Below are 11,698 nucleotides of genomic sequence, written 5' to 3'. Positions count from 1 at the left end.
CGTAACAAAAACAAACACTAGAGAATTTCCGAGTTAAAAAAATAAGTTAGAGACCAAGTGCGCAAATTACCCCAAACCATAGGGACCATTCGTGTAATTTACTCTAACTATATTGAGATGTTTAGAGAGGAGTATTTACTTTGTGGGGTTATGAATTCCTATGCTTCAAAGAACGTGTTAGAATACACATAAAGTTGACTTGTAGTGGATTACATATGACGCTTCAAAACAGAGAAAAACTCAAAAAACAAATAATAGTAATAATAATAATAAAGCTTTGAGATGTAAATCAAATAATAATACATAGAAAGCCAAATGACTATCCATAGTTTTCACCTCCCTTCCATCAACCTCTAGCTTCCTAACTTCCCATGGTGAGTTAAGCGGAGACCAACCTTTAAGCACTAAATGTTACTGTAATTTTGTCTCATTGACATCAGTCTCAGTCTTTCAATCGAAAACACAGTACAATTTATCTGTTTTTCCTATCATGTATTACAAACGGGCCCTTATGTCAATTATCCATCCTCACTTTCTCCGTTCACTAACTCGGGTCTCAATTTAGCTGAGAGTCCTTTTGCCAACATCTCTTCATCATACTTTCTTGCCATATCGATCATACCCTTTTCCACCAAAGCATCAATCAAAGCATTATAAGCAAATTCATTCGGACTCAAACCATGATTTTCCATCTTCTCCCAAACTATAAAAACCGGTCTCAAAAAACCCCATCTCCCAAATTTCCTTATAAGCAATACATATGTGTCCATAGTCGGACATACACCACTCTCAATCATCCTATCAAGCATTGCAAGAATCTCATTGGGCTTCTCCAAGCACCTGAAAATGCAATGATAAGTGATCACATTGGGTGCACATCCTCTCTTAGACATTTTATCGAGCACCTTATATGCCTCCTTGACCCTCCCATTTTCACACAGAAGTTTAACGATTGTATTGTAAGTTACAACATTTGGTTCACAGCCTAATTCCAGCATCTCACAACCAAGATGAACAGCCACATCAACACCCTCTGAAACACCAATTGCACGGATAACAGTGTTGTATGCCACCACATCCAATTTAATCCCTTTCTTCTTCATCTCTTTATACAGCTTCACAGCCTTCCATGGCTTCCCACTCTTGCATTGAATGTCCATGTAAATTGAATAAGAAAACAAATTTTTACTAATTCCATACTCATCCATCTGTCCCCAAAATTCTCTACACTTAGACCACCACCCCATTTTATACCACCCACGAAGAATCATGTTATACACTTTAGTACCCATCTCAAAAGATGCAATCTTTTCTTTAAAGTTCTTATCTTTACCTAAACATAACTCTTCTGCTTCGATTACATGTTTATACTCACACAATGCATCTATAAGATTCAAGAACGACGTCTCATCTTTTAAATTAAATTCTCCTAACTTATCATATGTACTGATTGCTTCTTGAACAAGGTGTGCGGAAACATAACGCTTAAACATTACACGAAATGTAGTATGGTCTCTCACAGGCATTTTATCGATCAGTTGCCATGCAAGATCATATTCGAAAAACTTACCCAATATATCAATCATGTGATTATACGTTTCTGTTGTGTGTTTGAACCCGTATTCCGATTCAACCCAATTGAAGAACTCCATAGCGCGTTTCCAATCGTTGCTGTAACATGTTAGAGTTTCGAGGATAGTGGTTCGGTTGACTATGTGTTCTTCTCGTACTGAAAGATTTTGATCTGTGTTTGATCTTCTTGGGGTTTGATGATCGGGGAACGAGATGGGTGTAGGATTTTTGGATATGGAAGTGTGAAATTGGAGTAAAAATGAAGGTCGGATCTTGGAAACGAGGGAGGAGAGATGGCTGGGAATCAACGGCTTCATTGTATTGTATGGTTTGACTTTTCAACGGGAGAGTTTTCTATCTGATTTTCAAGGCCATAGTTGTCATTTTGACGGAATTAAGGTGTAGTACTTTTGTAGGGATGACACTATAGTTTATAAAATATAAATGATAAATGATTTATATAGTTTACTTCATTAATGTTAAGCTAAAGAACTATTATTATTCATATTGTTTTGTTAAATTTTATTATTTAGCCTCATAGTAGTTTTCAATTTAATCATGAGTGGAATGGAAAACTATAACACAAACAATTTTTATTTAAATAACTCAGTTTTTCAATTTTTAATTTTCTTCTAAATTACGATATTACTTTCTAAAAATAACTAAAAATATATAGTTTTCTATTATTTTCAATCAAACACAACTTTTTTTAATGGATCAAAGATCGGATGCATAATTTACCCAAAAATTAGCTGTGAACCGGAATAAAAATTTAAGGTGAACCGGATTGATCCGTAAGAAGTGAACCGGATAAGAGTAACTGCTGCCTAATCATAATCAGATGACAAAAGAAACATCGTCATCTTCGATTCAAAAACAAGATCTCTCTCTCTCTCTCTCTCTCTAGATTTTCTGCCGTCGGTTACAGAATATACCTTCTCCGGCTAATATCCGGGTACAATTACCTCTTATCTTTAGGTATCCGGTGACGATTCACTAGCGATCTTGTTTGAGAAAACAAACAGAGATGAGTACGGGAGAGCTTCTCAGCATCGAACCTCAAGAGCTTCAATTTCCTTGTAAAATCCTAGATACTTCTACTACTTAAATTAGTTTATTTCACAGTTCGCCTTTTCATTCCAGATCTGTTGTCCTTTTCCCCTAATCAATCAACCTCTGATGATTTGTAATTCGCTTGTCTGTTGTATAGTCGAACTGAAGAAGCAGATCACATGTTCCATGCAACTAAGGAATAAAACGGATAGTCATGTGGCTTTCAAGGTATTATTACTCTCTTTTGATTTTGAACTCAAAAGTCTTCTTTCTGTCTCTTTCGTGAATTGGAAATGTAAAGCTTACTCGTTAAGGAACTTTCTGAAGTTATCAGTTTAATTATAGTCATCTGAAGTTGTTGATGTTAAATCTAGACTACAGACGTTAGCCTTCAAGAAAATTTAGAACAAGATCGAGACTAATTATGTAAGTATCGTTTTTCTGTTTTGCTGAATTTCAGGTGAAAACTACGAATCCGAAGAAGTACTGTGTCCGGCCTAACACTGGGATTGTGTTGCCTCACTCTACTTGCGATGTCATAGGTTCGCTCCTTTCCCTTTCCCTTTTCCATTGCGTTTGTTTGTTGCCTGGTCTATTAATGGCTGTTACTTGATACTATCATCATCATCACTATAACATGCTTCCTCTGTTCTAAAACAGAATTAGGGTAAATACTTAGATCTTGAGAAAAGGGTTTATTGTCCCTAACCAGAATTACAACTCACTACACAGAGATTATCTACATTAGTTTTCATCAGATTTCACTTTCTCTTGATGTTCTGAAATCAATTGCCATAATTTTACATGCCCACATCGAGATGTTGGCCATTTGTCATGCTTACAATTTACAAAATTAACTTCTTATATGATCCCACTCAACACCTTTCCCCTTGAGGTCCCTATCTCATATCATACCAATTTGTAAGTTTGTAAAGCACAAGATGTAGATGTTTGTACAAGTAAAATTTATTGTCTATTTTGGATAGAAGAGTATAAACTATAAAGTAGGGAATTGAACATATAAAGTGTTTACACCTTTCCAAATCTTGGGTCCCATTTTGCATTCTTTACTTTTTCATGCATTAATGTTATGCATTCAAAGTTCAACATCATTGATGTACTCTCTTGAAGTGAATGATATGAAAGTGGAAGCAATAAATAGGAGAGATGATCATGATCTTAAATACTAGCTTTTACCCACTTTTCTTATCATTCTATAATATTAATAAACAGTATACTTATGTAACTTAATTATAAAGATATAAAGATTAAGATTAAGTCTTTATTGTTTAGTTACAATGCAAGCTCAAAAGGAGGCTCCTCCAGACATGCAATGCAAGGATAAGTTTTTGCTTCAAAGTGCAGTTGCAAGTCCTGGAACTGCACCAAAAGATATCACTCCAGAACTGGTAATTAATTAAGCTAATTGTTCAATCTTTAAACTATTAAATCTGTATATAAAAAAAAATCTTACACATTTGAATGTTAATAGTTTAATAAAGAATCAGGAAATCAAATGGAGGAATGCAAGTTAAAAGTTAATTATGTTGCTCCACCACAACCACCTTCTCCAGTAAGAGAAGGATCTGAAGAGGGTTCTTCTCCAAGGGGTTCAATTTCTGATAATGGAACAATAAATAATACTATAGAATCCAATTCTGTAAGTTTTAAATTCTGTTTTTTTTTTCATTACTATATGATAAATGATAAATCTTTTTTATCATGTAGATTAGTTTAAACTTTAGAGAATTGACATATGAATGTATGCATTTTAATTTTTTCAGGCTCCAAGATCATTTGCTGAATCTCACGAAAAGTCATCAGAGGTTAGTTAGTAACTTTCATTTATTCTGTATCATTACATTATTGTACTTTTTTTTTTCTTATTAGGAGATTATAATTTATGAAAATACTTCATTAACATTATTTATATCAATCTGATTTTAAATTCAGGCTAAGTCCCTTATTTATAAGTTGACTGAAGAGAAGAATTCTGCTATTCAACAAACTAACAAGCTTCACAAGGAACTGGTACATATCTTTATTTATTTATTTTTCCTATTTTATTAATACTTGTAGTTGTAATTAGTAAAGAAATAAATAAAAAAATAATTTTTTTGCAGGAATTGTTGAGACGTGAAAGCAAGAAAAGCAACGTTGGTGGTATCCCTTTGATATATGTTGTCATCATTGGGTTGATTGGGTTGATTGTGGGATATTTGATCAAGTAAAAAGAAAAAGCCTAATTCTCTTGTCAATTTTGCCATAGGTGTTAGTAGAAGAAGAAAAATATGTTCAAAAATGGGTAACCTAATTTGTGGTAATTTAAGGAGATGTTTTTTTCTAATTGTGTCTGCTGATTGTGTTTGAGTTATGGGTTTTATTTAGTATGATATGGGTTGTAATAACTTTTACAAATGTTTATTATTTGGTGTGCTCCTCTTTTATCTCTTCACTTGTAAAATATTTAATCCATCTTTGTCAAGTATTTAGCTCTTTGTGACTTGATTAAAAACGTAACAGTCTTGTATCTTATGATTCAAAGGTTGTTAGTTCAAGTTTTGGATTATGTAACTTATGTTCAATCGATTATTTTGGATAGACCTAAAAGAAAAAAGCCAAAAAAAAAAAAAAAAAAAAAAAAAGTTGTGGCAAATCTGTGACACGGTTTTGGTAAATATGTAATAAAAAGTTAACGACCAAATTTGTAAAAGAAATTTGGCTAAGGAAGGGGTAATATGTAAACATAATTATCTTCATGTATTCATGGGATTTAGTTTCCTCAAGTTCATGTATTTGCGTTGTTATTGACCTCTCATGTTAACCATACGACTAATTACTGCATAGATGACTGTTTACGTTTTTAGTTAATGGTTGGTTAGGTTTTAAGTTCTGATATGGACACTCATGTATTAGATAGGCTTGTTAGGTTAACCTAACTAATTTGTGTTGTCATTTGGCATTCAACTCATGTTTATGCTTTTAAAATAAGCATGTAAAGTCTATTGGTGTCCAAATGTCTTACATGTAATTATTGTCAAAAGTACTAAAGATTTGATAAGCATCACACATTAGGGGTGGCAAAAAGGGTCCCATTACAAAACATTTTTATTTATATGTTACGGCATGCTTTGGAGTATATGAAAAACAAGAAACGAAAGCGTCTTCAAAAATATCCGGCTGTCTCTTTACAATCATATAGACATTATCAAATCCATCACTTACCTGTGGATAAAAATAGGGGTAAAAAAAACAACATTGATTGGTTAGCATGACGTAGTTGTCCATTTCTTTGCTTGTAATCATCTCCTCTTCTAGTCACTTGCTAGAGGTTGGTTTTTTTGTATTATATATATCCATTTGCCGGTTGAAAAAAAAAACAAAATAAAAAACAAAAACAAAAGTGTAATTTATGAATTTATCCCGGTAAATCTCCCTAACTAATAAACGAAAGTAAATTGTCACGTGTCCCTTCGAAAACACTAATTTCATCCAATATTAAATACCGTTTGTCCCTCTTTGATTTCACCTTCTATAATGTCCAGGTCAAAATAAATCAGCATTTAATATCCGATTTTTATGGTATTTATGGTATATGATCTCTATTTAAATTTAATGTGATACGTTTGAAATAGATACCCGATTCAGTCCTCTAATTTCGTATTAATGTATGACAATATATTAGGTATGATATAAATTGCAATTAATTTGATTTATTTACTCCTTTTAATCGTATTCGGTTCTATATATACTTGAAACATCTTTAATCATCGTTTTAATCAATTGAAATTTATATTTTGTTTAATAAATCATTTACAATATACTTAAATTTATATTATTTTTTATAAATATATATTAATTTTAAATAATAAATACAAAAAGTTTTAAACAAATTTAACTCTTATTAATAATATAAATGTTTTATAAATTTTTTACTTATATTCCCAGGGTTGTAACCTAACGGTAATAAATAAAAGTAAATTACTATACACACGGCCACCTGGATACTATGTACACAGCCACTTGCATATCGTTTCCTCACAGCTATCGTCATCCCCAATCCCAATTTCAATTCCTTCGTCCTCTCGATAAAATCGCTTCAGATATGGATTGATTATCCTCCGGATGACTGCGGCACCTTCTTTAATGGCGTGTTCTTCTCCATATTGCGTCAAAATCGATACATTACTCAGTAGCAGCAGCAGCGAATTCAATCCAATTTCAGTTGCGTCTTCCTTTCGCGCTTGCCGTTTTCGCCGCTGTCTCTCTACAAACCTAATTTCATGCCGACCTTCTGCGAAGCTTAAATTGAACTTCTTTGATTCGTCGAAAGGGAGAGGGTTTTTGCGAATTCAAAATGGTGGATTTGGAATTCATTACAACTCATCCAAGATTTTCACTCAGACTTTAGTGGCCAGAGCCGACGCCAACCAGACTGAAGACGAGGAACCCGTTGAGGTAATGACTAACGAGTATGAATTTTCATAAACAATTGGTGTCACGAATTGTTATCTAGAAGCTGAATTTTACTTTGAATTGCTAGTGTTCATGTGCATTGTTTGTAGAACTAATTTTAGGGGAAACAAAGTATACACCTAGTATTACAACTAATTTGAGTTTATCCAGGATAAGTTACATCAGATTTTAGACTAAATCTGAATCCACTTGCAACCGATTGGAACATGGGTGGACTTTAGAATGAGTTCCCACATACCATTCTGAAGATGCCGCATAAACCATCTAGCTCTGTAAATAATCTATAGAAGGAAATAAGGACCGAACATATTTACCATATTTTCTTAATTTCTTCATCTGGATAAATTCTAAATCCAGTCACTTTATAGACACTGAGAACGAATATGTGTAGGTTAATGAAGACCACACAAACGTTCCGGAGTTACTCCAACAACAGAAATCAAGTCAATTAGCAAAACGAGTCATCTTCGGAATCGGAATCGGTGTTTCCGCCGGTGGAATCGTACTAGCAGGAGGATGGGTATTCTCCATAGCCTTAGCTGCTGCTGTTTTCGCTGGTTCAAGAGAATACTTTGAACTTGTCAGAAGCCATGGAATTGCTTCCGGAATGACTCCTCCACCTCGTTATGTCTCCCGAGTTTGCTCAGTCATCTGTGCTCTCCTTCCCTTATTCACTCTGTAAAATCCATCCACCACATATTTTACATAACAACATCACCATTTCCTTATCTTCTTTCCATAATCATTGCATATTCTTATTTTCAGATACAAGGGTCAAATTGATGTTTCTGTGACATCAGCAGCCTTTATTGTTGCTATGGCACTGCTCTTACAAAGAGGAAATCCTCGTTTTTCTCAACTTAGTAGTACAATGTTTGGGTTGTTTTATTGTGGATATCTTCCGTCTTTTTGGGTCAAACTTAGATGTCGTTTGACTGCACCTGCGTTAAATTCTGGTAAGCTTTTTTAATTCCTTATTTTTTTAATAATGTGGTTTTGGTTATGATGTTACTAATTTGAGTTGTATCTTCAAGAGGAGTGGGAGCTACATGGCCTATACTTTTAGGTGGTCAGGCTCATTGGACTGTTGGTCTTGTGGCCACATTGATATCTATCAGCAGTGTAATTGCAGCAGATACATTTGCTTTTGCTGGTGGAAAGGTATATTATCTTGACTTTGACTTTCTTGATTTATTTAAGTTGAGTTTGATATCGTTTAGATAGTGTTTGGTATGATGGAATTAGGGAAGGAATGGAATAGTTTATTCCGTTGAAATGAGAAAAAAAAGTGTTTGTTTTGTCAATGGAATGGACCATTCCTGAACTTCCATTCTTTTAATCTTCTTCATTCCTTAGCCAAGGGTGTTTTTGTTTCCATTCTTTTATGGAATGGATTGAAAACTTGCATTATAACCAACTTTATATTTATGTATTTTTTGATGACATCTTTATGTACAACGATAACAATCAGTTTAGAAGAAAAAAACAAGACAAAATCCTAGCAGTAAAAGTTAAATCAGTTAGCATGCTCAAATAATTTCTTTAAGCTTGGTTAACAATACTTAGAAATCTAGATAAGCCAACACTCAATCTTTTCAACAACGTTTTGTAAAATTTTACAATATTGCATGCATTACTTATTCAGCTAAGTTGCAGTATTGTATCAATAACATATTTCAGCCTCTTTTCTAGCAAATGGTCAGGATCTATCAATGTCCCAATATAGTCCACCACTAAGCATGTTAACCATCATGCGTTTACAAAACATGTAATTCCATAAGTTTTGTTTGCTATATTTTGTACATGTAGGATGGTTAACATACTTGGTGGGTACCTTGTAATGGGACATTGATACCCTAACCTTTTGCTAGAAAAAGGGCTAAATATGTTACTATTACAATACTGCAATTTAGCTGACCAAGTAATTAATGCAAGATTATAAAACTGTACAAAAAGCTATTGAAAAGATCTAGTGTCGGCTCATCTAGATTTCCAATACCACTATGTATTATTAACCAAGCCCAAAGAAGTTATTTGAGCATTCCAATTGATTTAACTTTTACCGTTGAAATTAATTGTCGACTTTTCTCTTTTAAATTGATTGATATCGTTGTTCTTAAAACATGATTCGCTAGGCCCTAGGTTGACCCTCTCTCTATTCTAAAAGCATATGCAACCCCATAAAACCTTGCCATGGGTAGTAGTAGTAAAGGTAAAAAGGTCTTGGGAGAATTATGGAACTTTAGCGTTTATGTTGGTATTCAAAAAAGTGGGATTCTGCATAAATGTAACAAGTCATTACATATTTACATTCCATGATCATGTTTGGTTTGTTAAGCAAAATATACAAGGTCTGTTTGATACGAAGGAATGGAATGGACGACGTAATGGAATGAGCAAGGTAATGAAATTGATCATTACATTCCATTGTCATGTTTGGTTGGCTCAAAAGAATGGAATGGGTCATTCAAATATGTTTTTTATCCATAAATATAAACCTAAGTAGTTTAAAATTGATTTTATATATATATATATATATATATATATATATATATATATATATTAACTTTAATTAAAGAAAAAGACATGGTTAAATAAATTGCATATAAGCATATTTTATTTGGTTCAAAATACATTTAATATGTTTTACAAGTAGTTTAAAAAAGAATTATCTATGATAAAAAAATTATAAAATCAAAAACTAGATGCAATGAGATCTTGAAATATAATTATAAATAAAAAATAAAAATAAAAATATTTGAAGTTGTAAAAATTCTAAAAAGATTAATATTATTGAAAAGTATATGAATAAAAGTAGTTTCTAAATATAAATATATATCATTCCATTAGGGGTGGCAAATCATGCTATCGTTTCGTGTTTTTGTCACGACAAGATTTTATATAACACGAACACAACACGACTCAATGTCGTGTTTTTTTAACTAACACGAAAATGAACAGATTAAAAAACAACAAACACGACATGGCAAAGAAAAAATAAACTAAAAACTAGTTTATTTAATTAATACTTAATCATACATAACACGACAAACACGAAATAGAAATGTTAAATGGTGTCAATATCGTGTTGAATTTTGAACAAGAACACGACATCATTTTTTCTACACTTGACACAAACACGAATTCGAATTTCAGTTTCGTCCCAATTTCGTTTCGTGTCGTGTCAGAAATTGTCACCCCTACATTCCATTCCCAGAATGAATCCCGCCCCCATAGAATGAAAATCAACCCAGGAGAAGGAATCACATTCCTTGAAAATCAGCCCAACCCAAGACAGAATGGAATGAATCAAGTAATGGAATGGACATTCTCGGAATATGGGTGAATGTGATGTCCCTAAAGTGCTTGATCAGGTTAATGGCAAGTTCTTGGTAATGGAATGAGACAATATCATTCCATATTTCTATTGTCATGTTTGGTTATCATGGAAGAATTAGAATAAACCATTAATCCATATTGTTTGGTAGATTTAAAGTGACCACTGAATAGAATATAAGTAATAGACATTGACAAAAAAAAAATTACCCCTGTAACAAAAACAATTACATAACCTATATTTTCTTCAACAAATTTCCTTTACCATTCATTCATCTATTCCAAAATATCTGCAAAAGTAAGTTAGTAATTATGACATTAATGTTTTTGAGTTTCATTCCAGGCATTTGGTCGGACCCCACTTACGAGTATCAGTCCGAAGAAAACATGGGAAGGAGCTCTTGCAGGTTTAACAGGTTGCATAGCCACTTGTGTGTTGTTATCAAAGATTCTTTCTTGGCCTACTTCTACACTCGGGTACACTTTTACTTTTAAATCTTGTCATATTCAGTCCTTCAAACTTTCTCAATATGTATTTTTTTTTTTTTTTTTTTTTTTTTAATTTTTTCAGTGCAATTGGGTTCGGTTTCCTCAACTTCTTTGGATCTCTCTTTGGTGACCTCCTTGAGTCCATGATCAAGAGAGATGCTGGTGTCAAAGATTCAGGCTCCCTCATTCCCGGCCATGGTAATTTCTTCTTTCTTTAACAGGGGTAAAAAGGTCATTTTATCTTTTTTAGTGACTAAATCCACAAAACCTGAGGACCGACAACTTCAGAAAGATTTAAAGAATTGGACCAAACTTGGGATTTTGAGTAGAGGACAGGGACCAAATGTGTAATTTTAGTCTTGTGATATTTGGTGCAGGTGGAATACTTGACAGGGTGGATAGTTACGTTTTTACGGGTGCATTAGCGTATGCTTTTGTTCGCAACTTACTCCCGCTTTATGGAGTTTAATATTTTTTTACAGAGTTTAAGGTTAATGTTTAGATAGATAGTATGGACTTTGTATTCCAAGTGATAATAATTTATAATAATTCATTTTCTAAATTTCAAATGAAAAAAAAAAAAAAAACTATACAAATGGGTGTTAATTTATAATTTTATATGTAGGTTATTTTGGTTTTGGGAAATGTCATTTTTTGGATACATCATGGCCCAAGAACAAGGAAAAATAAGTCTTGGGCTTCCATTTTTCGATAAGGTTTTGCAATTTCTAGATTGATCCAGATACTTTCTCGAGTCTTTATAATTTTCATC

The 11,698-nt window shown here is 33.0% G+C and overlaps 2 protein-coding genes and 1 pseudogene across 2 annotated transcripts; 2 read left to right on the top strand and 1 right to left on the bottom strand.

Moving 5' to 3' along the window:
* Positions 1-243: 243 nt before the first annotated feature.
* On the bottom strand, positions 244-1,936 carry LOC145123571 (pentatricopeptide repeat-containing protein At1g80550, mitochondrial pseudogene; annotated as a pseudogene).
* A 482-nt stretch (positions 1,937-2,418) lies between these two features.
* On the top strand, positions 2,419-5,074 carry LOC145124637 (vesicle-associated protein 1-2-like). Its single transcript, XM_079060050.1, has 8 exons — positions 2,419-2,651; positions 2,783-2,853; positions 3,086-3,167; positions 3,919-4,034; positions 4,118-4,285; positions 4,410-4,451; positions 4,579-4,656; positions 4,749-5,074. Exons 1-8 carry the CDS (start codon positions 2,600-2,602, stop codon positions 4,854-4,856), a joined length of 717 nt encoding a protein of 238 aa, XP_078916176.1. The 5' UTR covers positions 2,419-2,599; the 3' UTR covers positions 4,857-5,074.
* A 1,572-nt stretch (positions 5,075-6,646) lies between these two features.
* LOC145125058 (phosphatidate cytidylyltransferase 4, chloroplastic-like) lies at positions 6,647-11,488 on the top strand. The gene is made up of 7 exons (XM_079060550.1): positions 6,647-7,083; positions 7,493-7,779; positions 7,867-8,057; positions 8,138-8,262; positions 10,781-10,914; positions 11,009-11,124; positions 11,304-11,488. Exons 1-7 carry the CDS (start codon positions 6,751-6,753, stop codon positions 11,393-11,395), a joined length of 1,278 nt encoding a protein of 425 aa, XP_078916676.1. The 5' UTR covers positions 6,647-6,750; the 3' UTR covers positions 11,396-11,488.
* Positions 11,489-11,698: the final 210 nt, after the last annotated feature.

Source organism: Lactuca virosa, chromosome 7 (assembly GCF_052849685.1).
Source record: "Lactuca virosa cultivar CGN04683 chromosome 7, Lactuca_virosa_CGN04683_v6, whole genome shotgun sequence".
Taxonomy (NCBI): Eukaryota; Viridiplantae; Streptophyta; class Magnoliopsida; order Asterales; family Asteraceae; genus Lactuca; species Lactuca virosa.
Note: the sequence above shows the minus strand (reverse complement) of the source record. Positions and strands in the feature narration are given on the sequence as shown.

Bases quoted from the DNA above. Each gene is read 5' to 3' on its own strand.
- LOC145124637 (XM_079060050.1), top strand. From the start codon at position 2,600: ATGAGTACGGGAGAGCTTCTCAGCATCGAACCTCAAGAGCTTCAATTT. The intron at 3,168-3,918 runs GTTCGCTCCTTT...TTTATTGTTTAG, and splicing joins CTCTACTTGCGATGTCATAG to TTACAATGCAAGCTCAAAAG. The intron at 4,452-4,578 runs GTTAGTTAGTAA...TTTTAAATTCAG, and splicing joins CTCACGAAAAGTCATCAGAG to GCTAAGTCCCTTATTTATAA.
- LOC145125058 (XM_079060550.1), top strand. From the start codon at position 6,751: ATGACTGCGGCACCTTCTTTAATGGCGTGTTCTTCTCCATATTGCGTC. The intron at 8,058-8,137 runs GTAAGCTTTTTT...TATCTTCAAGAG, and splicing joins TGCACCTGCGTTAAATTCTG to GAGTGGGAGCTACATGGCCT. The intron at 11,125-11,303 runs GTAATTTCTTCT...TATTTGGTGCAG, and splicing joins CTCCCTCATTCCCGGCCATG to GTGGAATACTTGACAGGGTG.